Genomic DNA, 23,681 nt, shown 5'->3' with positions numbered 1-23,681 from the left:
TTGAGATACACTTACACTGTCGAAGCCAAGCAGTGCTGAAATACTCGATGTCATACTCGGCAGTTGTACATGCTCGCTTCTTTCGTTCCGCGATGCATGGCGGGGAATGCGGGGTGTTAGCCGTTCCTTTGTACCATCTCCGAGCTAGCCCCGCTACACAGTCAGCCTGCTCTCTCTATCTTGTCAAATTCATCTTCATGTGAAGTGGTCAGAACTTCCAAAAGAAAGTATCAATGTGGGACGATGAAAGAAACAAAAATACGATTTGAAGTTTTCTTGTAACCCCAAAAAAACATACAACAGCGGGGATTCGCCAGTGGTCACCCAACTGACTACTGATCCGCCGGTCAAAGACTTAACGTATGGCGATCCAACGAGAGCCAGTGCTGCATTTTGCCGATGGTCGTATGTGGAAGAATTGGGACGATTAGAGTTTATCAACTGCTGTGGTAGATTTTTTGATAGACTGTAGTTGACGCTACAGCTTGCGTACTGCTTTGCGGTGGATTTGCCCCAGCTATTATGCAAGAAGACACTGCACTCTGCACAGTAATCAAGAAGATGATTGTTGGAAGAATGTGTGTGTGATGCGATCCATATATGACTGTTTTGGTAGCCCCTAATCAGGATAATTACTGCAAATTGGTGGAGATGATAGTAAGACCGAGCACGCCCGTATGGGCAGGGAATATACGAGGCATCCCTGGTTCTTGTGTACCGAATGTTTGGGGAACTCAGCTCGGCTTGACTCTGGCAACAGATCAGTGGATAGCTGCAAGCATGCTGTTGTGCGTATTACCCAGAGTGGTGACTGACGTGGTATTTTCTGACTTAGGCTTGTATCTCGCTGCAGTTTGGTACTTATCAGTTGGCGGTTCCCAGCATCCGGCGCTATCCTTAGCTGGATGGGCGAACAGAGAGATGACTGGGTTGGATCATGTAACAATGGTCTCGAGACAACTCATGTGATTACGACCAAGTTTCAGGAAACCGGTTGGGGGCGTCTTAGTTGGCACCCAGGAAGGATATGTGGATCGCCGAAGAACGATTGAGAGCTTCCAGAATGTCAGTTAGCCCAGAATAATCACGGGCCTGCTTACCGGCGTAGCAGGGATACTTAGGATTTCGCCATGCTATTTACTTGCTACGAAGTAATTATAATGATTGGCAATAAGAGACCGGGATCTTGGCTAAGTGCACTTCCAACTATTGGTGATGGGAGAAGAGTCCAAAGGCGTCGGTTTCTTGACCATCGACAGTCGCCACGTGTTCTTGTAACATCCCTTGAAAGCGCATGGTATTGCTATGAAGCCTGTAATCAGGAAATGTAGTCCAGTGTATGGTGGTCACATTGGTGCTATCTGGTAGCCTACTTTTCCAAGTTTCATTCAGTAATTGAAAAGTGTGCACATGCTTCAATATTGGGCTATTGTTTTGGCCCCCATATTAGCTGTACTTGATTGCAAACTTCTGCGTGCCACCAACGCATGTAAGTAGGTATCACAGCTGATCTATTAGATATTTCCCAATAGAACAGAGCCACCCTCTGCGGATTTTAAGCCCACAGATGTAGCCTAGCTTCTCCACAAAGCCGTTACGAACTAGTTGCCAACATTGCACACATGGCAAGCAGTCACACGTTCCGTGCTAGATGTTGTTTAACAATAGTCCTACGCCACAAAGCTAGCCTGGTGGCGTTGATTGACGGATTGTTATCCGGCGGATAGTCTTTCCGTCAGAAACACGAAGGCCATCCGCTTGAGGACGCTGGGCTGACTCTAGGCCCGTGTTGTGATGGAAAAGCAAGGCTCGGGTACATAAGTAAGTCAGTATTTCAATACCAAGAAGTCAAGAAGCTTAACGAGCCCCACTCCAAGGATAAGGCCATGAGCTGATCATGATGCCAGATTGCCGTCGCTCCATACCCTGGTGTGGGTCTTGGTTGGGGTCCGGTGAGCACGATGTATGTGAATACACTGTGATGTTGTTTTTGTATTTACGTGATTACTTGTAAGCAACATGTCTATACTTGGATACTTGTCATCAATCATATTGAGCAAAGCTGCCGGCTTCCACCAGAAGATTGAAAGATGATGCAGTATGCCTCATACCAAGGAATGGTGGCAAACAATGGAGTCCGTCACCATTGCGTTGTCGTGGATAAAGTGTTAACGGCTAGCAATAATGGTCGTAGTCTAGTGGTCGAATTTTGTTTTTTGCCATTGCTCGATACTATACTTACATGACGCCAACACTTGTGGAATGAGCTTGTGCTTTTTTACAGGAATGTGGCGAATGATAGTTCGACTGGACCTTGTCGTCTGCATGGCACCAGAGAGGCGGGCGGCAAGCCTGGTGTATGGCGCCTGGAATATGCGGTGGAAAAGTGGCACGGTAGAGTGTACTGATTGGGGCCAAGCTGCTCATCTGTCACTTATGCCTCCCTGTCAGATGATAACGAGTACACACTCAACAAGGACGTTCCGTCTCTGCGGGTCAGCCTCCGCTGCAGATTTGGGAGGCTTACTTGGCGTCTAACGGTACCAAGACCACGAGACTCTTGCTCGGATAAATCAGGCTACGGCCCCGCTGGTCCATAGGTTGATTGGGCCAAGGCCGTCCAAGAATTGGCGTGTATTGGCAGACAACGTACAGCCGGTCAAGCATACGGGCTTGCTTGGTCGCGTTAGCTTTCGCCGCGTGCTGACTTCCAACGGTGCATTTTCAATTTGCACCGACAACAGACTCGTCGGACGTCAAGATTGAAGTCGACAACAATGCGGCTAACAGACCAAAGGGCGCGGGGTGTGCGGCAGTTAGCGATGCTGTAGTAGATTGTCCGACCCCACAAAATGCCTCGCTTCCCCAGGAAGCAATTAACTTAAATCCAACAGCTCGGCGCCCGGGTTCAGCCTCGACCTAATCTATCAGCATGGACATGCACGAATGCTCGCCTCGCAGAATTTCCGAGTCGAGTTACGGTGTTGAACGATGCGGCGGCCATGTGCAGGAAGAGACAGCTGGTGTTGTCGGCTGCAGCCCGGCGAGCTGGGCTTGGCAAAGTCAGTGACCCCAGCTCTGCCCCAACCCACCACCCACCACACCACCGTCAGAAGAGGCTGGCGGCCTCTTCATTCAGATTCAGATGCCCGTCTTGTCAAATGATTCATAATTACCAACAATAGCCGCCTGGGCTTGTCTGAGGCTGTCCATGGAATCGAAGCTAGACAGCAGTTCGTGCTCATGGCATCCACTGGCCCTTGGTCTCCGAGCTCCAGATTCCGCCTTCGGGGTACAGGCCCATTTATCCATCTTGGCAGCTCGTGACATTCCGCAACAAGAAGAGCTTGTCGCAAGACGACAGTGTGGTTGGCTCATCTCAGCCTCGAGGCAACCAAGGACGAGGTGAGCGGCGGATGCTAAGCAAAATTATCCGCGGGACGAGTCGCCTGTTGTCTTCACCACCTACACAGTAGCCCTACCCATCCAAGACTCGGCATGATAAGCCTCTGGCCTGGCCAAGCCCACCGCGGGTGGAACAATGAAACGAGGCAAAATGCCCATTTCCATCTTGCCGCTGCCGCAGAGCCTTCGCATGTGATTTGCCGTGGGGAGAAGTCCTCATCGCTTGTGGCAGACCAAGCCCACCGTCTTTTGCGATTCTGAAGCATCGACCGGCGATCGACTTTGCCGAGTCTGTACACGGCAAGTAATAGCACCAACGGCCACAGTGTCGGACATGTCGCCCTTGCAACTCGTAGCAGTCCTTTGGCCATCAAATTGAAGCACTTCACAAGGGCCAAGTACGGCTTGGTGTCCTTGCATCAATTCTTGTGTCGCCATCCTACTCTTTGGCCCATGCAACTACTATCTACTTAGCCGCCCTGGCACGTTGTGCCCTTCTCGAACGCCTCCAGACACCCCATGGGGCCACCCCATTTGGCAGGGGACGTTGGAAACACTAGCACCAAGCCAACAACTAGCGTCCACACGACGAACTTACACACAGCTTCTCGGCTACGGCGCTGCGGCCCTCGTGCCCATGGCTGGCTCAATCCAGCTTTCTTGGTATAATCTTACTGGCGCTCTCCACACTTGCTGTCAAGCACCCGTCCTGCACACTGCGGCATCCATGTCCGTCGAACCGTCAGGGATAATCTCCATGTCCTAGTCATCCCGTCCCCACTCCCGGGATCGCCTCTGGTACTCGCGCGTCAGATATAAGTACTGTACTCGTCGCCCCACGGCCATTCTGATCGTTCCTCACGGCCATCTGCAAACTCGGTGTGCGACCCTCCTTCGTTACCTTCGGCCTTCTTGACTCTTCGTCGTCTCAACTCGTCGTTTGCCCAACATGGTCGGCATGGGAATGAGCGCCCCCAAGGGCAACAGCAATGTCCGCGAGGATGCACCTCAGTTCGAAAAGGTCATCTGGTACAAGCACCCCAACATGCGCAAACTCTTCTGGCACAGCTCAGTCCTTTGCATTGCCTCGGCCACTACTGGTTACGATGGGTGAGTACAATTCAGCTTGACAAAATATGCTCTAGCTAATCCTAAATTCTAGTATGATGATGAACTCCTCGCAGCAGATGAACAAGTGGACCGAATACTTCGACAACCCCAGCGGTAACCGCCTTGGTATAATGAACAACATGTACAACATTGGTTCCATCGTCAGTTTCTTTCTTGTCCCTTTCCTTACCCAATGGACTGGACGTAAAATCCCAATCGCTGTCGGCTGCACCATCATGATTGCAGGTGCTCTCGTTTCAACTTTCTCCACCAACTGGCAAGTCTACATGGTCGGTCGTTTCATCCTAGGTTTCGGTAACTCGTTCGCTCAGATGTGCTCGCCTATTCTTCTCACCGAGATTTGCCATCCCCAACATCGTGGTATCTTCACTGCTGTCTACAACTGTCTCTGGAACTTGGGTGCTCTCTTTGTTGCGTGGATTGCATGGGGCACATCCCAAGCCGACAACCATTGGTCCTGGCGCTCCATTACCCTTCTTCAGGGTCTCCCATCGTTTCTTCAGCTCATGTTCATCTGGTGGGTCCCTGAAAGTAAGTACCATGGACACGAATATTCATTTGTACATCAAGCTAACACGGGACTAAGGCCCACGTTGGTTGATCTCCAAGGAACGCTACGAGGAGGCGCTGGACACTCTTGCATACTACCATGCCGAGGGTGACCGTGATAACGTAACCGTCAACTTTGAATACACCGAGATGAGGGAAGCCATCCGAATGGAGGCCGATGCCAAAACCAACTCCAGCTACGTTGACTTCCTGAAGACCAAGGGTAACCGATGGAGGTTGGCCATTCTCATCTCCCTTGGTATCATTTCCCAATACTCCGGTAACGCCCTCTTCTCCAACTACATCAACTTGGTCTACACCGGTGCCGGAATTACTAGCCAGGATCAAAAGATGGCTGTAAGTCTAGCTGCAATTCTTGCCAAAAAGTTCTCTACTAACCCATGATATAGCTGACTGGTGGTGAACGTATCCTGTCTCTCATCGTATCCACATATGCTGCTACCTTGATTGACAAGGTCGGACGTCGTCCCCTCTTCCTGGGCGCAACCACTGGTATGATGATGTGTTTCGTTTGCTGGACCATCACCTGCGCCGTCTACGAGAACTCCGGCGAGACAAACAAGGGTGCCGGATACGCACAAATTCCTTTTGTCTGGCTCTTTGGTGTATGCTATGCCTTTGCCTGGTCTGGTCTGCTTGTCGCCTATGCTCTCGAGATTCTTCCCTACGCACTCCGTGCCAAGGGTCTTATGATCATGAACATTACCGTCCAGGCTATCCTCGCCGTTGGCGGTCAGACCAACCCTGTCGCTTGGGACAACCTCCCTAAGCACTGGAACCTGGCGCTTTTCTACACTCTGTGGATCTCCGTCGAGCTCGTCTTCGTCTACTTTGTCTACCCAGAAACCAAGGTATGTATCCGCATCTTTCGCCACACGAAGCCGTTGCTGACTATATACTTCAGGGACCCACTCTTGAAGAAATCTCGCGCATCTTCGACGGCGACGATGCTGTTCCCCACGTTGACATGCACGCCATCGAGAAGGGTGTCCACAGCGAGCACCTTGACAACCTTGGTTCCGAGAAGACTCCTCATGTCGAGCAAGTTCGTGTTTAAGGGGTGCTAGCCCTCTCGCCTTGAAGTCTAGTTGTTGTAGTGATTGTAGGGATACAGTCTAGTATTTGCGAGTAGTTGCTTATCAGAGCTCTATAGCTTTGATTACAATTCTTATATTGGTGCTTTATAGCATTTATACTGCACAAAGTGATATCCTAAGCTATTAATGATTTGTTAGTGATCAATGGCTCAAGTACCAGCTATCCGAAAACCATCTCTATCCACATAAATGACTGCAATCTCGACTATTATACAAGATATTGTGTTCGGATTTTGTGAAATAGTCGCTGCATGCCAATAAAACAAATCAAACTCGTCCTGAAAAAGAAGCAACGGTTCGTGAATAGTTACCCTCATCGTCTGAACCACGAAACAACTACGGCCTAGTAGCATTTTAGGTAAGCTCAGTCTACAACCTAGAGTTAGCACACCGACGAAACTCAGAAAGTGTGCTTATGGCGGAAGTAGCCCCCGAAATTTCCTAGTGCTTATTGTTTCACTCTGAGCTGGAAGTGGGGTATATCGTTGCTGAATTGGAAGCTTGTTATGCATGTGTAACAATGGGTATTCAGGCAAAATGTATCGATGGCTGCTACAAATGTTGGTACTACGTATAGATCTACATACTACGCCTTAACTGATTGGACTGTTCATTTACAGTCGACAGGCGGTCGTTTGCCTTACATGTAGATCTAGACGTCAATCCCCAGTTGATTGGACTACTCGTTTACAGTTGAAAGGCTGTGTTTTGCCTAACATTCCTACAAGCGTGTTATGTATTCTCACTTTGTTGTTATATCTTTTCTCAGTGCATCTGGCTAGTTTTCATTGCAACTTCGTGTTGTGTCATACTAATTCCATTAACGACTGAGTGAAAGCTGTGGTGGTATGCAACCACTATGAAGACTATGCTCTAATAATTCCATGATGCCAGTTTTGATTGTTTCGCTCAAAGTCATCATTCCAATGCATACTCGTTTTGGAAATCTCTGCAAAACAAGGCGTGCAATGTTTAATATCGTCTGAAACAACCAACAGATCGCCTGTATAGCATTGAGCTGTGATTGCAAGATATCACAATGAGCCAACATCACAACGTAAATGAGCACTTCGTCAAGAGGTATGTAAGATCAGGCGAACCATCAGGCAACCACCTAATGCTTCGAATATCTCCAAGATATAACTCAAAGTCGAATATAAAAAGACGTGCAATACCCAGAAGCCTCCTCACACAGCTCAGAACTCCACCTCAACCATTCACTTCAAACAATCTCACCTTATCAGACAAGAAGACTTTCAAACAAATTACCTTTCAAAATGCAGTTCCTCACCACCATCGCCCTCACCCTCGCTCTCGCATTCTCCCCGTCCGCAATTGCTGCCCCAAACGCTATCGCGAACACGGACCTCCTTCCCCGCGACATATCCAGCATGCCCAATGGCATGAAGTCGCTTCTAACCCGAGACGCCACGGCCGACTCCATGACCCTCGAGAAACGCGCAACCTGCGTTTCTGCATGCCTCTCTGGCTGCGGCTTCTGCGGCAGTCAGGGATGTCTCGCCAATTGTCAGATCAACTGGTATGTTGAGCTTGAATCTTTTGCTGATCAGCTTCTCTTCCCCTTTTTAAAATGGAAGCAAGGATGAAGTTGAGAGCTAATTTGTGTAATGCGCAGTTCCATCTGTTGTGCGATTCACAACGGGGTATGCACGGACTGCGGTACTCAGTACGAGTGCGACCAGTAGTGGTGTGATTGGTATAGTGTTGCGAGAAGGACCACACGCTCGTTTATACTCGAGAAGTTGGGGAGATCGATAAATGCCGTAGCTTTGAATATACAAATGCGATCTTCAATTGTGTGGGTGTGTGGCTATGTTGAGCAGGGAGACTGAGAATATATCTTGCCGAGCTGCTTCGATTTTCATCTTCTTCTTCCAATATTGAATGACACTAGGGAAAAATAGTAAATAGCACTAAGTTCATATGAGCATAAGCGTCGTATCCCCATGTTGGCAGGAAGAGAACGCAGTGTCAAAAGTTGAAGCGAACCTCATTTGTTCAGCAGGACTGATGCGTCTTAGCACTGAAAGCGCGCCGGTAATCACCAAATTACTTAACAACTGAGTCACCGAAAGCTACGAAACATTACAGATGCCATCATCAAGCTACTATAGGAGGAAATAAATTATGCATTACTTATTAACGACCGGGAAGAAGGCTCGGGTTGCGGAGAGTTTCTTATGCAGGGTGTAAGCGCGAACCACACTAGTGCGGTGGGTCACCGTCGGGTCCCCAATGTCATCACCGTCTGATAACAACGAAGACCCCAAACCATTCCCCCAGAGGTTGCAAAAGAAACTTCGAGATCCTTACAACGCCATCCCCTTCATCTATTAAAAGCGGTTTTACCGGATTTTACCATTTGATTTTACGACTATACGAGCGCAACTGCAATGAGTTGGAAACATACGACGAAGGAACTTTGATGGAGAGAAAAATAGCTGGATCAGTCTGAATCACGGGGGACTTGAAGAGCTTACCAGGCGAAGAGCTACTTTCAGAATTTCGGGCTACAACAAATGTCCGTTTTTGAGATATTCGACAAGTACAAATTCCCTGGAGGACCGGGGCGAGTGAGGACGAACGTCGACAACGTATACGCTACGAAACAACAACCGTGCAAAGCCGATCCACCCGTAACACCTTTTAGAATGCTGTACCGATATCGTATTACCATGAATACGATCTCATATCAAAGAAGTGCAGCTCGCCACCGGTTTTCCTGGACCGCCACTATTTTTCTGAATAGTGATGATTACCACGCGAAATGTTGGACACCCCGGAGCGTCTTATTTTCCAAAAAGATCAATCCGATGTTTCATAGGACTGGGATTAGGGTCAATATATGGAGTCTCTTACACATAGATCGGTATTTATGTCCGCTGCATTCCACAGTCCGTGGTATCGCTATCACGATGAGCAACGAGCGAAAAGAAAAACGGCCTCAAGCACCCGAACACGCCTCCAAACTTGGAGAATGGGGAACTTTGGGGCCCACTATCTATTGGAAGTTTTGAATGTTATTTTCTACAACCCTTACTTGTTTATGGCATCCAGAATGGACGAATCGGTTTAACAACACAATTTTTCCACGATTACGCAAGAAAGGACTTCTGCCTCGATAACATTGAACCACGGTGCACAAAAGGGAAGGCTTGAGTACTTTGGAGATTTCCTGGTCTTGAAGTCTCGAGCCTTCATTGAGAATAACAATCCTTGGTAGGGCTCGCACAACGATTCATCACATCCGGACAAGCAGGGAGCAAAGCCAACATCATGCATCATGCACAAAAAGACAGCTCATGACGCTAGATAACGGTATTACTATCACCAGGGTGAAATCTAAGCTGATCCTCCAAAGCGATCATAGACTTATTCAGCAACACTCATCGTTTCCAGACCCTACCCTCTCCAACCCTTCCGTCGTACGCTCCATCGAGAAAAGTCAACCAGCCACCGTATTTCCGAAGCCAATGACTTCATCGCGTCAATTAGTTTTCGCCTCACTACATCCACCACTTACCATCCGCAGCTAAACGACTGGGCTTGTGACGTAGCCCTTACCGCACTTTGAATTAGCACTGCAGTCGTTGTAGATAGCGCACTGGAGCTAAGCATCACCACCGTCACCAGCAGCAATCCAGCACCCCTTGCCGTCACTGGGAATTACCGCAAGATTTTCCATCAACAGCGCTTGCTGCAACCGAAAGCAGATTCGTAGTGGTGCGTTTGCTCCTTACGTGTCAAGATGTCAGATGCGCCTCAAGTGGTCTCGCGACTCGTCAGCCAAGGCGAAAGAGGTGTCATGGTACATGCGGTTGTCGTCTCGCAGACGGTGTTCAGCGCACTTGCGGTATTGCGCAGGGTCGGCGCTCTTGGGGACTTGCATGACGTATTCGCTGAGGGTTAGCAAGCGCAGGATTGACGAGAACTTGGAAATGAAGAAGAAAAAGATACAAACCTAGGGAACTGCATTCCTCGAATAAAGACGCATGGGCGAAAGCAGCAGCATCGGCATTGATATCGGGCTCAGCGGTAGCAGCAGCAGCAGCAGCAGCAGCAGCAAGGATTGCATTGGCCTGAGTGGCGAGAGCAAGAAGACTGAGAAACGTCGTGATGATGATTGGAATATCCAAGAGTTTCAAAGGTAGGCAGGTAGGCATATGGTAAGTGATTATGATGTATTTGATGGCATTTTCTTCACAGTAAGATATCATCTTTCTCTACAGTTCCTCCGTCCGCTTCACGCCATGCACATCTCCCGTTATCTCCCTCACTGCCTCCTTCTCATACCAAGTCCACTGCCATGCATCTCGCTTCCCATCTCAAGTGTTCTTTGCATGCTCTCTTCAATAGCTGTTCAGAGTAAATTTGGTCATGGTTTGGATCAATGCGACGAAAACATCGTTGTACATAACCATTGTTACATACCTAAAACGAGCGAAGTCCTAAAAGACCAAAAAAAAAAGATCAACAGGGTAATATACCGAGACTACTCGGTCTTGCACCTAAGACGTCCAGTCCAAAGGATGCCTGATGTTCCTTGTATAACATACTACAGTACTTTTTGTGCTAGGCTAAGCCATCTCTAAGCTGCAACCGAGTAGGCCCAATTATGGGCCATAGATGCACTCAAAGCACTGACCTGACTCTGCGGGGGAAACGGGAATGCTTTGAGTTAGTTCAATTGGCATGCCTCGAGTCCCCTGCTCAGCTGTACTAAAGCCCAGTTACAGAGGCTACGCCCCATTGTGCTAAGCGAAGGTGGAGAGAGAAGGGGGGTTGGAAATGGCCAAGTCTGATAGGAATGCGGAAAAAATAAAAGTGAGGTTTCGAGGTCTACGCCGCTGATGTGTGGCGTTTTCCAGCTGTAGATCAATCGAGTATGCGATCTGAGTATGAGGTACAAGAATGTAAGGGCCGAACCGCAGAGAGGCTTGCAGATTGTCCCTGCGTCAGAAAAAACAGCGTTACTGTTAGGCGTCCCACACCCCCGCACTCAGCTTAGGATCTGACACCGTATCCAGTTCTGCTAGGCGGGGAAGGGTATTCAGGAGGATAGTAGTATACGCCCCGAAAAGCATTGGAGTCCTTCGACTATTGCTGCAACACTAGCCATCAACTGCTAAGAGTACAGTAGTAGTCCTAGCCAAAGTTACACAAAGCTTGCATCATCTGCACTTAGCAAAACTCGACACGTTATGCGTTCTTCTACCATGGAAGGTTACTTCACTATCCATTCAAGCTGAGGTTCTTCAATTAATCTGATGCGAAAAAGCACTCAAGGGCCAAGATAAGAAGCCTGGGCACTCAGGGTAGGTAAAGTTGAGATTGGTGAGCCAAAGGAGCTCAATTCGCTTAATGATATCGCTAGAATTACCAGGAACGCTCAAAAGAAAGAAAAGAGTAAGTAAAAGAAATATACACGGTCAGGCCCGGCCGGTGATCAATCATCTCCAGACATAATTGGCTGTATCGAACCAGATATGGTTCTGAGGGTGCATGCACAGGTCGGCGTAATCTGTGAGACGCGCAACACCCCCACTTCAGGTTGGTTGCCGAATGCCGTTATGACAAAGGGTGGCCTGGGACGCCAAGTAGCATTGTAGCGCGTTGTGGTGTGCAGTCGCAGGATATCGTCCTTGGCCTAGGGATGGGCCACAAAGAGATGGACGCGCGTTGCTTACTGCAGAGGAACACCAACGGGGTGAAGGAGACACCAATTGTATGCATGTTTCTGCAGTACGGGTAATGGCACAGACCAACAAGGTCATGGAGTAACTTGTAGGTTTCGGATTTATGGAGACAGACATTCCATAGGTATCTCACGAGGAAACGGGAAGGCCACTGGCCATTCGAAAGAGCTCAAATGCAAGCCCTGGCGTTTCTCGTACCATCATCTCAACGTCAGGCCGTAGTGAGAGGCTGGGGTTTGCACGGAAGGCCTGAATGATAACGTCCCGTAGGCCGCGGTCTGAGTGGAAGGTAGATTCGTATGCCTCTTGGCACGCCTCTGGAAACTCGGGACTAGCGAGATGCAAGTCGATCTGATCGACAAACTTGCTGCGTGCAAGTGCCTTCAGGCCAGCGATGCCATATCTGCAAGAAATTGTTAGCCCGTGTTTGTCATCGGTGGCGGCTGAGTGGTTGGAGAGGTAGGAAAAACGCTGACGCGTTCGGTTTCGAGAGGGCATTTTGACTTTTGCAAACAGCCATCATTGGCCTGTCCTGTACACTTCGAGAGAAAAGGAAAAACAGAAAGGAGGTGTGCATGGTGTGGGGGAAAGGGTAGCAAAAGCGTTGATTGGCGTTGTGTTCATGTTGGTGACGCACATGGCGGGGGTGGTCGGCGTTTGAAAACGCCGTGCGACGCACAGCATCACGGGAACCAACTCTGCAGATGCAGATGAAAGCCACTCCGCAAGGCAGGGATCAGGATAGAGGAAGGGAAAAGAAGCAAGCATGGCAGAAAAGTGTGAGGGAAGGCGGTACGTACTTCTCAGCGATTGCGTACACTTTGGCATGTGCGACGAGATGTGCAGACTGAATTTCCGACTCTGGCTCGGATTCTACGCTTTCAAGATCGTCATCCTCAAAAGTTTGGTCGACCATCGGGGTGGCGGCAAGCTTAGCGGATGCATCAACATTCTGGAACATTGGCTCGTTAGGTGGAGGGGTCACTGGTGCAGCAGCGGCTACGAGGGCTAATAACGGGTCGTCGTTGGGGTCAAGAGTGAATTTCCGTGGTGGTGCTTGCCTTTGTCGTAGGGATGTTGGTCGATTTGATCGTTGTGAAGAGCGGCGCGAAAGTGGCTTTTTGCTTAGGTAGTCCATGTGATAGAAGTCTGCGCAGGGTCAGCATAACTCATGAGGTTGCCATGCCTGTTTAGATGCTTACAGTGGATCATGTGTTCTACAGCCTCCGCGTCATCTTCGCTCAGGTCAATGACTCCACTCTCTGCCTCTCTGAAGCCGCCTCGACATGCGCCCTCGAAAAAGGTCGATCTAGTTGCGAGAAGTATGCGGTGTACTTGGTATCTTTTGGTTCCACAAACGATGGTCAGATCTGAGTATTGGCCACATTGAAACAGTCTGAAAAGACTTAGCTGGGGTTGAATAGACGGCAAGGGGCAACTTACGAGGCCAATGCAGACTTGAGTTCGATCATTGGGGCGTCCATTGTGTGAGTAGAGTGTGTGTGATTGCTTGGTATGTGTTTGTCGACTCGGACTGGCGGAAGGAGGCTATTTGAAGCAGATGTTTGTACACCCAGGACCCTGGCCTAAAAGCAAAGAAAATAAGTGCAGAGCAACGGCCGTACTATTATGACGGGTTTAATCCTAGTTTGCTACGCAACAGTGCGTAGGGGTACGTAGGGGTCGGCGATGATCTCACGGAAGCGCCGTGCGGGCCCGAGTGTATGGTAAGGCTGATGAACCAAAGGGACCTAACTTGCCGGACCGTGAAGAGCGGTGGATGAGGCTGGTAGGGGCGGGCCGGCTAAAACTTGTTGTGGTAATTATGGAGAATTGCAGATCAAAAGTGCAAGGAGGATGGTGATGGTGCCAGGGCGGGACAAAGGCTCTCTTGTAGGCTTTGCCCTACCGACTCGCAGCAATGGCACGCTGGCGTCAGTCGCGGAGGACGCGCCCATTGGGATGACATGGGGTGGTCCATGGACTGGTTCTAGGCAAGTCACAGGGTGTCCCTCTGTTCTATCAGCGGCCCAAAATTTGAGCTGACACGCAACGCTTCGCCAGATGAACCGGGCGGCTTGGCTTTGGCGTAGCGTTTCCTGGCTAGAACCAGACTGGGCGACCTTGCTACAAGTGCATCTGGAACAGCAGGGTCAGGAATGTCACGCGAAAGCCTAATGGTCTAGTGGCTGCAGTACCATGCTGAGGGCGACGTCTGAGGGCGGCATGAGCGCATGCAAGGCCCAGGGGACGTGGAGGCTGGCCAAACGAGCGGCAAAGCACCATGACAGGAGGCAAATGACCTGGAAAACGGGCAAGACGATGCACAACCATTTGCTTTGCGCATCAAAGCCTGCCTGGTACTGACTGACTCCTTGCAGTCGGCGAAACACAATTGCCGTCCTCCGAGATGGAGGCCGTGGAGCCAAAGAACCGAGGTGGCGGAGTCGATGGGAGATGGCAGAGAGAGGGAGCTTCTGGACTCATTCCACCATACTGCGCTGTGCCTCTTTGGAGATGCGCCACAGCGACGTAGCTGGTGCAGCTGCAACTTGTGCATCTCCAAGGGAAGTTCAAACGTTGCTGCATCCTGCCACGAACAGGAAACGAAGAAATTATGCCCGTGTCGACTCTGCTGCCCCATCCAACATGCATTTCTGTCTGCAAGTGGGTCTTGGGGTGCTGTTGGTCAATGCCAGTTGCAACAGATCAATGGCAGGCTGGGAGCGGAGATGCAACAATCGTGAGCATGGACACTGAGTGCATGTGAGTAGGTACATGTGTACTGTAAGTACAAGCTTGGTAGACGCTTGTATCGTCTCCAAGCATTGCTGCTCGAGACTTCAAGCGGAAGAGGTCCAGACAAAGCATTGGCCACGTGCCGCAAGCCGCAAGCCACGCCCAAGCCGATGGAACAGCGATATGATGCGATATGATCTGATCGGATACAGTTGTGGCAACGCTATCGCCAGTCTAGATGGTGCTAGGCGATCAGGGCAAGCTGAGAAGGAGAAGAAAAAGGCGTGCGCGATTGGTAGGCCGTGGAGAAACAGCGCGAGTGCGAGCAGGGCTCAGCTGCAGATGGACTAAAGTCCTGATGGTGTAACGAATTGATATTTGGTGGATGATGGTCAGAGTCCAGTGTCGTGTTGAGTTGAGCGAGTTGTTTGCCAAGCCAAGGCCTGTTTGGGGGGAAGGGCGGGAGAGGGAAGCGGCGACAGGCGACGGGTGACCGGGGGGAGGGTGAGTGAGTGGGCCGGCCGCCTCGCCAAAAGCTGACGTCGCCAGTGGGACGACGCCAATGGCCGAGCAGTTGGTCTTGACTGCAGACACGCAGAAACTCCCCGTGCCGTCATCTTTGCGTGCGTGTGTGTGTACGTGTGCTTCGGATTCGCATGTGTTTCCTGGTTGCAGGCACAGGCTTCGTGACAGACTAGCGCCTGTTTCTTTCCACCCTCGCCCCCGTTGCCCAGCTCCCCCCACCCTTTGAGCAACCCCGCCCCAGCTCCATCATGGCCGATTTCAAGCTATCAGCCACCCTACGCGGCCATGAAGACGACGTGAGTCCAGCCTAGACTGTGCACGTCCTACACACACAGACACACTAACACTCGCCCTAGGTTCGCAGTGTAGTCTTCGCCTCGCCCGCCTCCATCTTCTCCGCCTCGAGAGACTTCACCGTACGCGCTTGGACACAACAATCAGCCAATCCACCCGTTTGGGACAGCTCCATCAAGACACATGGCAAGGAGTTTGTCAACTCGCTCGCCATTGTCCCTCCCTCGTCGTCCTTTCCCGACGGTCTCGTCGTCTCAGGCGGCAAAGATCAAATCATCGACGTACGCTCACCCACCAAGACCCTCGATTCCGATGCCGACGCTCTGCTGATAGGACATGGCAATAACGTCTGTGCTCTCGACGTTAGTGAAGATGGCCGGTATATCGTGAGTGGCAGTTGGGATATGGAGGCCCGTTTGTGGGAGGTTGGCAAGTGGGGTGAGTCTACCGTGCTGCAGGGTCACACTGCGTCGGTGTGGGCTGTCCTTGCCTTTGATGAGAACACCATCATCACGGGGTGCGCCGACAATCAAATTCGTGTCTACAATATCGCGGGTGGTACATCTCCAGTGCGCTCAATCCAGGCACCAGAAGTTGTACGCGCTCTCTGTCGACTGCCTTCGGATCACCCTTCGGGAGCTCAATTCGCCTCCGCAGGCAACGACGCCGTCATCCGCCTATGGACCATTACTGGAAAACAGGTCGTGGAGTTGCATGGCCATGAAAACTTCATCTACTCACTTGCCGTTCTCCCCAACGGTGGGATCGTAAGTGCCGGTGAAGATCGGACTGTGCGTGTGTGGGAAAACAACAAGTGTATACAAACCATTACCCACCCAGCCATCTCAGTATGGTCAGTGGCCGTGTGTAAAGAGAACGGGGACATCGTCACAGGTGCGAGTGATAAACTCGCGCGTGTCTTCACCCGCGACCAATCTCGTTATGCCGCCGAAACCGAGATCCAGCAGTTCATCGACGACGTCAAAGGGTCGGCAATTCCACAACAAACTGTAGGCAACATCAACAAGGAACAGCTGCCAGGGCCTGAATTCCTTGCCCAGCGATCCGGTACAAAGGAAGGTCAGGTACAAATGATCAAGGAGATGAACGGAAATGTTTCGGCATATCAATGGTCAGCTACCGCCAACCAATGGGTGAATGTTGGCACTGTAGTTGATTCGGCTGGAAGCGGTGGACGCAAGATATCTCATGCCGGCAAAGAGTACGACTATGTCTTTGACGTTGACATTGAAGATGGCAAGCCCCCACTGAAACTGCCATACAATCTCAACCAGAACCATTACGAGGCTGCTCGCAAGTTCATTGAAGACAACGAACTACCACTTACGTACTTGGACCAAGTCGCAAACTTCATTATTCAAAACACACAGGGTGCAACGCTAGGCCAAAGTAGCGCGCAGGGCGCGGATCCCTGGGGTTCAGATGCACGCTACCGCCCGGGAGACGCTAACCAGGTCCCCGCGCAACCACAACCCGCACCATCGCCACCCAAGATACTTCCGCAAAAGGATTACCTTCCCATTACGGCCGGAAACCATAAAATAATCTTCAAAAAGCTCACAGAGTTTAACCAGTCTCTGGTTGATGATGGCCAAAAGGGCATTTCGCTGAACCCCTCGGATATTGAGCAACTAAGCGCCACTGTCAGTGCGATTGAGAAGGGAAACGGCAAGGGAATAGACATTACTGGTGTCGAGCTGCTCCTGAAAGCAGCGACCCAATGGCCAGCAGAAAAGCGGTTGCCCGCCCTCGATCTGCTGCGGCTAGTCCTCGCCTTCGAGGAGCCAGCTGCTTTCCTTGTGTCACCTGAGCAAAACCTCCTACCAGCCCTTATCGAATCAGATGTCTTCACCGGGTCTTCTCCACCGAACAATACTATGATGGCAATACGGTGTCTGAGCAACCTGCTCCAGACTGACAAGGGTAGACTTCTTGCGAGCAAGGAGTTTGACAACATCCATCCTTTGGTGTCGCCGTTCCTTACCTCTACCAACCGCAACTTGATCATTGCGCTCACTACGCTATACATTAACTATTCGGTGCTTCTGAATTACGAGAACAATGCAGACCGGGCCCTATCACTCCTTGACGATCTATCAAAGGTCCTCACCACAGCCACCGACTCTGAAGCTGTTTACCGTGCGCTTGTGGCTACTGGTACGTTATTGTGTCTTGGTCCCGACTTTTGCGAAGCCGGTCGCGATATTCTTCAAATAGGCGATGCCGTCACCCGTGCCGAGCAAAAAGTCAAGGAGCCTCGAATCCGGAATGTCGTTGCCGAGATTCGCCAACGGCTGCAGGGTTAGCAATGGCTTTTCGGCTACTAACGCTCTTAAATTCACCATGCATGCGGACATTGTATTATAAAGCTGAAAAGACGCGGATTGCATTGCATTGCATGAAGCCAGGTGCTTTTTCTTTTGGGTATTCCGTAGATGGGGGGGGGGGAGAGGTGCATTGTGATGACGCACTACAATATGTGCCTAGTACCTACAGCGGGGCAGCAGACATCAATACATGCCTACATACATATGCAAGCAACCTGCAGCTTAATCCGGTGCTTCTTCACAAGCGACTGTGCATGCCGAGAGCGAAAAGAAGGAAAAATCTCATACTAATACCTATGCGTGCAACCCACCGCTCGTCTACGATTTTCCCTTTTGCTCTTCCGCACCCCGCATCTCGGTACATTCCAAGGTCCTGCTAGATCAACCTGCAGCAGCGGTCATGTCAAACGACGTCAACCCCATAATCGGCAAGAGTGGCGGGCAATTGATGCTAAAGACGCAAAAATCCCTCGTGACCATTCTCACAGTTCGGCCATAAGAAAAATATGTGTTAGCCTCGCTTTCTACCGGTGCAGTGCCTGACATTGCCACATCTGCGTCACAAACCACAATTGCGTTACTACGTATTGACTTACATCATCGTTCAGTAGTCGCTGCTTTATACACTTGTAGATCGCTCGCTTGGTACTTTGCACATACAATGGAGGGAGATCAAGTTGTGGAAATTGGAAGGGGGAAAAATAAGAAAAAACGTTACGTGACCGCCGTTTACATGTTTGCTTCTTTTTCCTCCAGGGACAAAGATTCTGCACGTTACATTTTCGCCAACGCTGAGCATAGTGTGTAAAGTACACAAGCATACTTTTTCCCTCGGAGTCTGGTGCCGTGCCGTTTCTTTTGCTTCATTTTCGAGCAGCAAGGACAAAAGCAGGCATTGACCTTGTGCATACTCCCATACTTTCGGTTCGTAAGCCGCGGATAAAATGAGACTAGGTCGTGGCATTAGGTAAAGAGACCGGTGTCGTATTCTCATGGTTACATGCTATGCTAGCTGGGCTTCCTAGCACTTGTGGGAGGAGAAAAAATCAAGAAAGGAAGCTATGAATTAGCTTCGTTGTCATCATCACCATCACCACCACCATCACTCATCTTGGCTGGGAATCGCTCTGCTGACTCGCCACTGCATTTATGAGCAATACTTAACGTTTTGACAGACGTGCATGCTCACACGCAGCTCTTTTGCCTAAAGAGAGGATAGGGGGTTTGAGTCGGGCAGCATGGACGTAACCTTCGAGTCAAATTGGGAATCTCTCTTTGCATGCATCGGTGAAAGTGACAGGGCGAACGCGACGCTGACTCGAACAACACTGTACTTTCCAGATAGCAGCGGCTCTCTTTTTCGGCCTCATTGGCCCGAATCGGCGCTTCCGAAACACGGTGTGGTACCAATGACGGCAACAGCACATGTGAACGCGTGCACGCTTCGTTGGCTCTGTCCAACGTGGCTCTACAGCCTCATGGCCCAATTATTGCATCGTGATATGAACCGGCCATGTGTGCGTGATGGGCTGTGCTGTGCGAGTCTGGTCGGCATGTCGGTGCTTGCCAATCACCGACTTGTTAACACCTACTAGTATGGGATAGGGCGCTTTGGGATGGACACGCCAAGGCGTGTTGCGTAGTTGGTGTGAGGCCATGTGAATGGACGGGTGGCGGTGTGTCAAGTGGTGTTGCGTGCGCGGCTCTTCTATTGTCACGGTACCGGTTGTTGCGTGTGTGGTGTGTGGCGGTAAAGATATATGGAGTGCTCGTCGAAGAGGGCGAAGTTGAGGAGATACATACTAGTACGTATTGGGATTAGCGCGACACTCCTCCAGGCGTTGATACCACTGCTTCTTCTCCAGGTTTGCAACGTCACATACAATATGAGCTTTAGGAAACCAGTAACTCGAGATGACTGATATCTTGAGAGTGAAATATCTCACATATAAATCCTGAGCCTCAAAATAGCTTCTCAACGGTTTTCCGTTCGCTGACGTCAAGATACAAGCCAAGGAAAGTCATGAGAGCATCATTCTTACGAATTGCATTATGCAAAGGTAGTTAGGCGCAGAATATAGAGATGAAATGAATGATCCCAAGTACTGTTTAAAGTTCAGCTGTAGCATCTCACACCAATTCTTCTCAAACTTACACTGACTTGATTGCATTACAATTCACCCAAAGCTCCACAAAACTCCACTTCAGCTTCCCAAAACAATTGATATATGATAACTAGACAGCTAAAATGTCAGGAAAGAACGAGCAAGGCTTCATTGACGTCAAGCAAAGAAACGGTACGGCTACATCGCGTAACCCACTTCAATCTCAACCTGACACCTCACAGTCCTCAACGCACCACTGCACAAGCACTCCTCCGAAAGAAACGCCCCCTCCTCCTCCTCCCTACCCCCCTCCCTCCACGCTGGAATGTGCAACAGCAGCAACCCCATCGCCGCAGTCCTCACAAACGCCTTCCTCGACTTCTCCTCCTCCACCGGAACCGACCTGCGCAAAGCCGGCGTGGGCCCCGGTCAACGATTCTGCCTCGAAGCGTCCATGTGGAAAAGCGCTGCGGAAAAGGGAATCGGAGATGTCCCCCGTGTCAAGCTGGAATCTACACATATCAAGGCGTTGAATAGCGTGGGGTTGGATGTGCTCAAGAAGTGGGCTGCAGAACCCGAGACCGAGTCTGCTCAGGATAAAGTTGTGAGGCCGGGAGAGGGAAGGGAGAGGTGGGCGCGGGAAAGTAGGGATATTGGGGCTAAGGATCCGAGGTCTTGAAAGGTAGGTTGGGTTGATGCTGGGATGAGGAATGGAAGACATATGTTTTGGAATAATTCAATCATGCGTCGAGGAGGGTTTTTTTTTGAGAAGCTAAAGTATGAAAAAATGCGTTCTAAACGTTTAGTGTCAGCCGCTTGGGTTTTATCAAAGAGTAACAGATTACTTTTTGAGTTCTTATTAAACATAAAAACTTTGAATGTCGCACATGTGATCAGTGGAACAATCTGCATTGACAGTGACCTTCACTTCTAGGGTCTTGTCTCCCTCTGCAATAGCAAATAATTGCTGATGATTATACAAAGTTGATGGATGATTGTTCAATTCAAGCATGTCATTCTATTTGATGCTGCTAAAAATTCCTAAAAAGCCTGGTTCATTCAACCCACATCGAAATCATTACAAAGGTATCATATTTTTTTCTCTTCAATGCCAATCCCACCGGAGCCACTATGGGCAAATCAAGCATATGCAAACCACTTAAGCGCCATTAAAATGCAACTCTTATTGCTCAATTTCCAAATTGTTTATACTTGGATCTCGTTCCTCTCCGCAGGCTCCAGGATACCGCCGTGGGTACCACTCTGTTCTGCCTTGCTGAAAGTACGGCCACCAGGACCCATGTGCAGGCGGTCCGTGTCGACAAGGCCGTCTCTCTGGAGTGTTGATGCGTCCCACTTGCTGCTAGTGATGGGGTTGACGTGCAGGACATACATGGTGTCAATCTCCTCAAGAGAACGGCCCTTGGTCTCGATCATGAAGAAGTACACGACGAAGAAGAGGATGACGAGGGAGACGGCGAAGACGAGACCGTAAAAGTAGTCGATACGGTCGGTGATCAAAGTGGAGCAGAAAGAAATGATGAAGTTGAAGAGCCAGTTGGATGCAGTAGCAAGACCCATGCAAGTAGCACGGTAGCGAGCAGGGTAGAGCTCACCAACAATAGCCCAGACAAGAGGTCCCCAAGTGGTAGCGAAAGCTGCGATGAAAAGGCAGGTGAATACAATCATAATGTTTCCGGCTTGGGGGGTGCTGAGAGGGTTCTGGTGGTCAAGCTGGTAGTGGCCAATAAAGGAGTAGATGAAGAGGCAAATGGCCATCCAGGCAGCACCAGCCATCATAGCCTTGCGGCGGCCGACATTCTCGACAATCCAGAGACCAGCGATGGTGGCAACAACGTTGACAGTTCCGAGAATGATGGAGGTGACATACGAGTTGCTGAGACCGGTCGCAGCGAAAATAGTTGTGCCGTAGTAAAAGAAGTAGTTGGCGCCGGTAAGTTGCTGACCAGCCTGGAGAACCATTCCGAGTAGAGTACGGTACAGCATGCGAGGGCCGGTAAAGATTTCGTGCCATGGGTGGTCGCCACCAGCGGCTTCGGCCTCGAGCTTCTCCTGAATCTCGGCGATCTCAGCATCGATAAAGGGGCTGTGAGGGTCGACTCCATTCAAGCGGGCCATGTTTGCGCGAGCATCCTCAACGTTGCCTTTGCGGTATGCGTAACGAGGGGACTCTGGCAGGAGCAAGATTGTGGTTCCAAGAAGGATAGCCCAGAGAGCGGACAGACCGTTGGGAATACGCCATTGGGCGCTGTTGATGTAGCTCTTCTCAGTGCCGTAGTTGACCATGTACGCGGTCCAGATACCAAGGGTGATGAAGAGTTGGTAAGAGGAAACGGTAGCGCCACGAATTCGCTTGGGAATGGACTCGGATTGGTACATAGGCACGACGGTCGAAAGAGCTCCGATACCAAGACCAGCGGTAAATCGACCCATTGCAAACTGTACCCAGACATTCTTGCTGGTAATTTCAATGATCACACCGATAATGTAGAAGAAGGCGGAACCGGAGATGGTAAGACGACGACCGAACGTGTCAGCAAGGGGAGCTGAGCCCAAGCATCCAAAGAGGGTACCGACACTGGTTAATTGTTAGCAGTGTTCACTTCATCAGAGATAGAAACTTACGCCAGAAGGCCAACAATAGCACCTTGGCGCACAGCAGAGAATTTGCCGTCTTCGCCAAAGCGGTTCTTGAAATCATCCATCTCAAGGAAACCGGAAATTTGTCCAGACTCGTAGCCGAACATGAAGCCACCGATACTAGCAACAGCACCAAGGATGACAGCAATAGCAGGTACTCGGCCCTTTGGCTCAAGGACTGCATTCTGTGGAGCATCGGAGTTGCCCCTGGCTGGTGTGCCAGCAGGAGTGCCGCTTTCAGGAGTGCCCTTTCCCGGCACTCCATCAGCCGCAGTCTTTTTATTGAAGAAACGCGACAAGACCATCCTTGCGGGTGATGGTTGATTAAAGATATATAAGGGAAGTGTGGTAGACTAGTGATTAGCTAGTCCGCAGCGTGGGGTGTACTTCTCACGGAGGCTGAGCTGGAGAGAAGCTGGAGAAGGGGAGACCAGTGTGGATTTCGAGGGGGTCGTTGTACCGTATATATAGCGAAACTACGCGGAGACGGGGTTTGTACAGAGGGTCTATTGGCAGTGGAGCCCCAGTGCCAGGTTCATCCGCATGTCCACAAGACCAACTTTTTCCAGAAGCCCTAAGCATGGAGGGGAAAGGAGACATGCTCGCACGAGCCCGGGGAGCCCGGGGCGAATGATGACATCGCAATGTCAGGTTGAAGCTGAACATGGGGCAGCCTCTCACAAGAGCGCCTAAGGCGGAGGTCTGCGGCCGCGAAATTTCTGAACCGCTCAACATCGGACAGCAGTTGGACGCCAGAACGCACGGACGTTGATAGCGTTTTGATCGGCCCACCGACGTTGTTGCACCTGAACAATGTTTTTTTTTCGTTTGCAATTAGCGCCCGAAAGATACGGTCAATGGGCCCCGCGGTACTCTTGGAGTGGCAGAAGAGATGGACAGTGAATGAACATCTACTGTAGCTTTGCCGACAGTAGCAACAGCGAAGGTCTTAAGAACCATCAAGTCCTCATGACCATGTATGTACGCATATGAATGGCTGTCGTACATCCGACATCCGACCAATGGACAGATTAGGCGATTGAATTTGCAGTTTGTACTAGGGTATAGACGCGTCTGCGGTGTCGACAG

The 23,681-nt window shown here is 50.4% G+C and overlaps 8 protein-coding genes across 8 annotated transcripts; 5 read left to right on the top strand and 3 right to left on the bottom strand.

Moving 5' to 3' along the window:
- Window positions 1-4,354: 4,354 nt before the first annotated feature.
- On the top strand, window positions 4,355-6,163 carry COCVIDRAFT_109287 (hypothetical protein; the record flags this gene model as incomplete). Its single annotated transcript, XM_014697362.1, has 5 exons — window positions 4,355-4,515; window positions 4,568-5,067; window positions 5,123-5,442; window positions 5,496-5,957; window positions 6,011-6,163. The coding sequence occupies 5 exons, from the start codon at window positions 4,355-4,357 to the stop codon at window positions 6,161-6,163; spliced, it is 1,596 nt and encodes a 531-aa protein (XP_014552848.1).
- Window positions 6,164-7,480: 1,317 nt separating this feature from the next.
- COCVIDRAFT_19172 (hypothetical protein) lies at window positions 7,481-8,338 on the top strand (the record flags this gene model as incomplete). Its single annotated transcript, XM_014697339.1, has 4 exons — window positions 7,481-7,743; window positions 7,840-7,867; window positions 7,927-8,026; window positions 8,316-8,338. 4 exons carry the CDS (start codon window positions 7,481-7,483, stop codon window positions 8,336-8,338), a joined length of 414 nt encoding a protein of 137 aa, XP_014552825.1.
- Window positions 8,339-9,975: 1,637 nt separating this feature from the next.
- Window positions 9,976-10,387, bottom strand: COCVIDRAFT_29851 (hypothetical protein; the record flags this gene model as incomplete). The annotated part of the gene is made up of 2 exons (XM_014697361.1): window positions 9,976-10,123; window positions 10,182-10,387. The coding sequence occupies 2 exons, from the start codon at window positions 10,385-10,387 to the stop codon at window positions 9,976-9,978; spliced, it is 354 nt and encodes a 117-aa protein (XP_014552847.1).
- A 1,662-nt stretch (window positions 10,388-12,049) lies between these two features.
- On the bottom strand, window positions 12,050-13,404 carry COCVIDRAFT_19171 (hypothetical protein; the record flags this gene model as incomplete). Its single annotated transcript, XM_014697338.1, has 4 exons — window positions 12,050-12,323; window positions 12,721-13,069; window positions 13,123-13,316; window positions 13,364-13,404. 4 exons carry the CDS (start codon window positions 13,402-13,404, stop codon window positions 12,050-12,052), a joined length of 858 nt encoding a protein of 285 aa, XP_014552824.1.
- Window positions 13,405-14,437: 1,033 nt separating this feature from the next.
- Window positions 14,438-14,680, top strand: COCVIDRAFT_109281 (hypothetical protein; the record flags this gene model as incomplete). Its single annotated transcript, XM_014697360.1, has 1 exon — window positions 14,438-14,680. The coding sequence occupies one exon, from the start codon at window positions 14,438-14,440 to the stop codon at window positions 14,678-14,680; it is 243 nt and encodes an 80-aa protein (XP_014552846.1).
- A 752-nt stretch (window positions 14,681-15,432) lies between these two features.
- Window positions 15,433-17,805, top strand: COCVIDRAFT_29849 (hypothetical protein; the record flags this gene model as incomplete). Its single annotated transcript, XM_014697359.1, has 2 exons — window positions 15,433-15,480; window positions 15,541-17,805. The coding sequence occupies 2 exons, from the start codon at window positions 15,433-15,435 to the stop codon at window positions 17,803-17,805; spliced, it is 2,313 nt and encodes a 770-aa protein (XP_014552845.1).
- Window positions 17,806-20,074: 2,269 nt separating this feature from the next.
- COCVIDRAFT_19169 (hypothetical protein) lies at window positions 20,075-20,610 on the top strand (the record flags this gene model as incomplete). Its single annotated transcript, XM_014697337.1, has 2 exons — window positions 20,075-20,123; window positions 20,174-20,610. 2 exons carry the CDS (start codon window positions 20,075-20,077, stop codon window positions 20,608-20,610), a joined length of 486 nt encoding a protein of 161 aa, XP_014552823.1.
- Window positions 20,611-21,137: 527 nt separating this feature from the next.
- On the bottom strand, window positions 21,138-22,897 carry COCVIDRAFT_19168 (hypothetical protein; the record flags this gene model as incomplete). Its single annotated transcript, XM_014697336.1, has 2 exons — window positions 21,138-22,530; window positions 22,578-22,897. 2 exons carry the CDS (start codon window positions 22,895-22,897, stop codon window positions 21,138-21,140), a joined length of 1,713 nt encoding a protein of 570 aa, XP_014552822.1.
- Window positions 22,898-23,681: the final 784 nt, after the last annotated feature.

The sequence above is a fragment of the Bipolaris victoriae genome, assembly GCF_000527765.1.
Source record: "Bipolaris victoriae FI3 unplaced genomic scaffold scaffold_100, whole genome shotgun sequence".
NCBI lineage: Eukaryota > Fungi > Ascomycota > Dothideomycetes > Pleosporales > Pleosporaceae > Bipolaris > Bipolaris victoriae.
The sequence above is the reverse complement of the archived record's forward strand: the minus strand, read 5'-3'. Positions and strand labels throughout refer to the sequence as shown.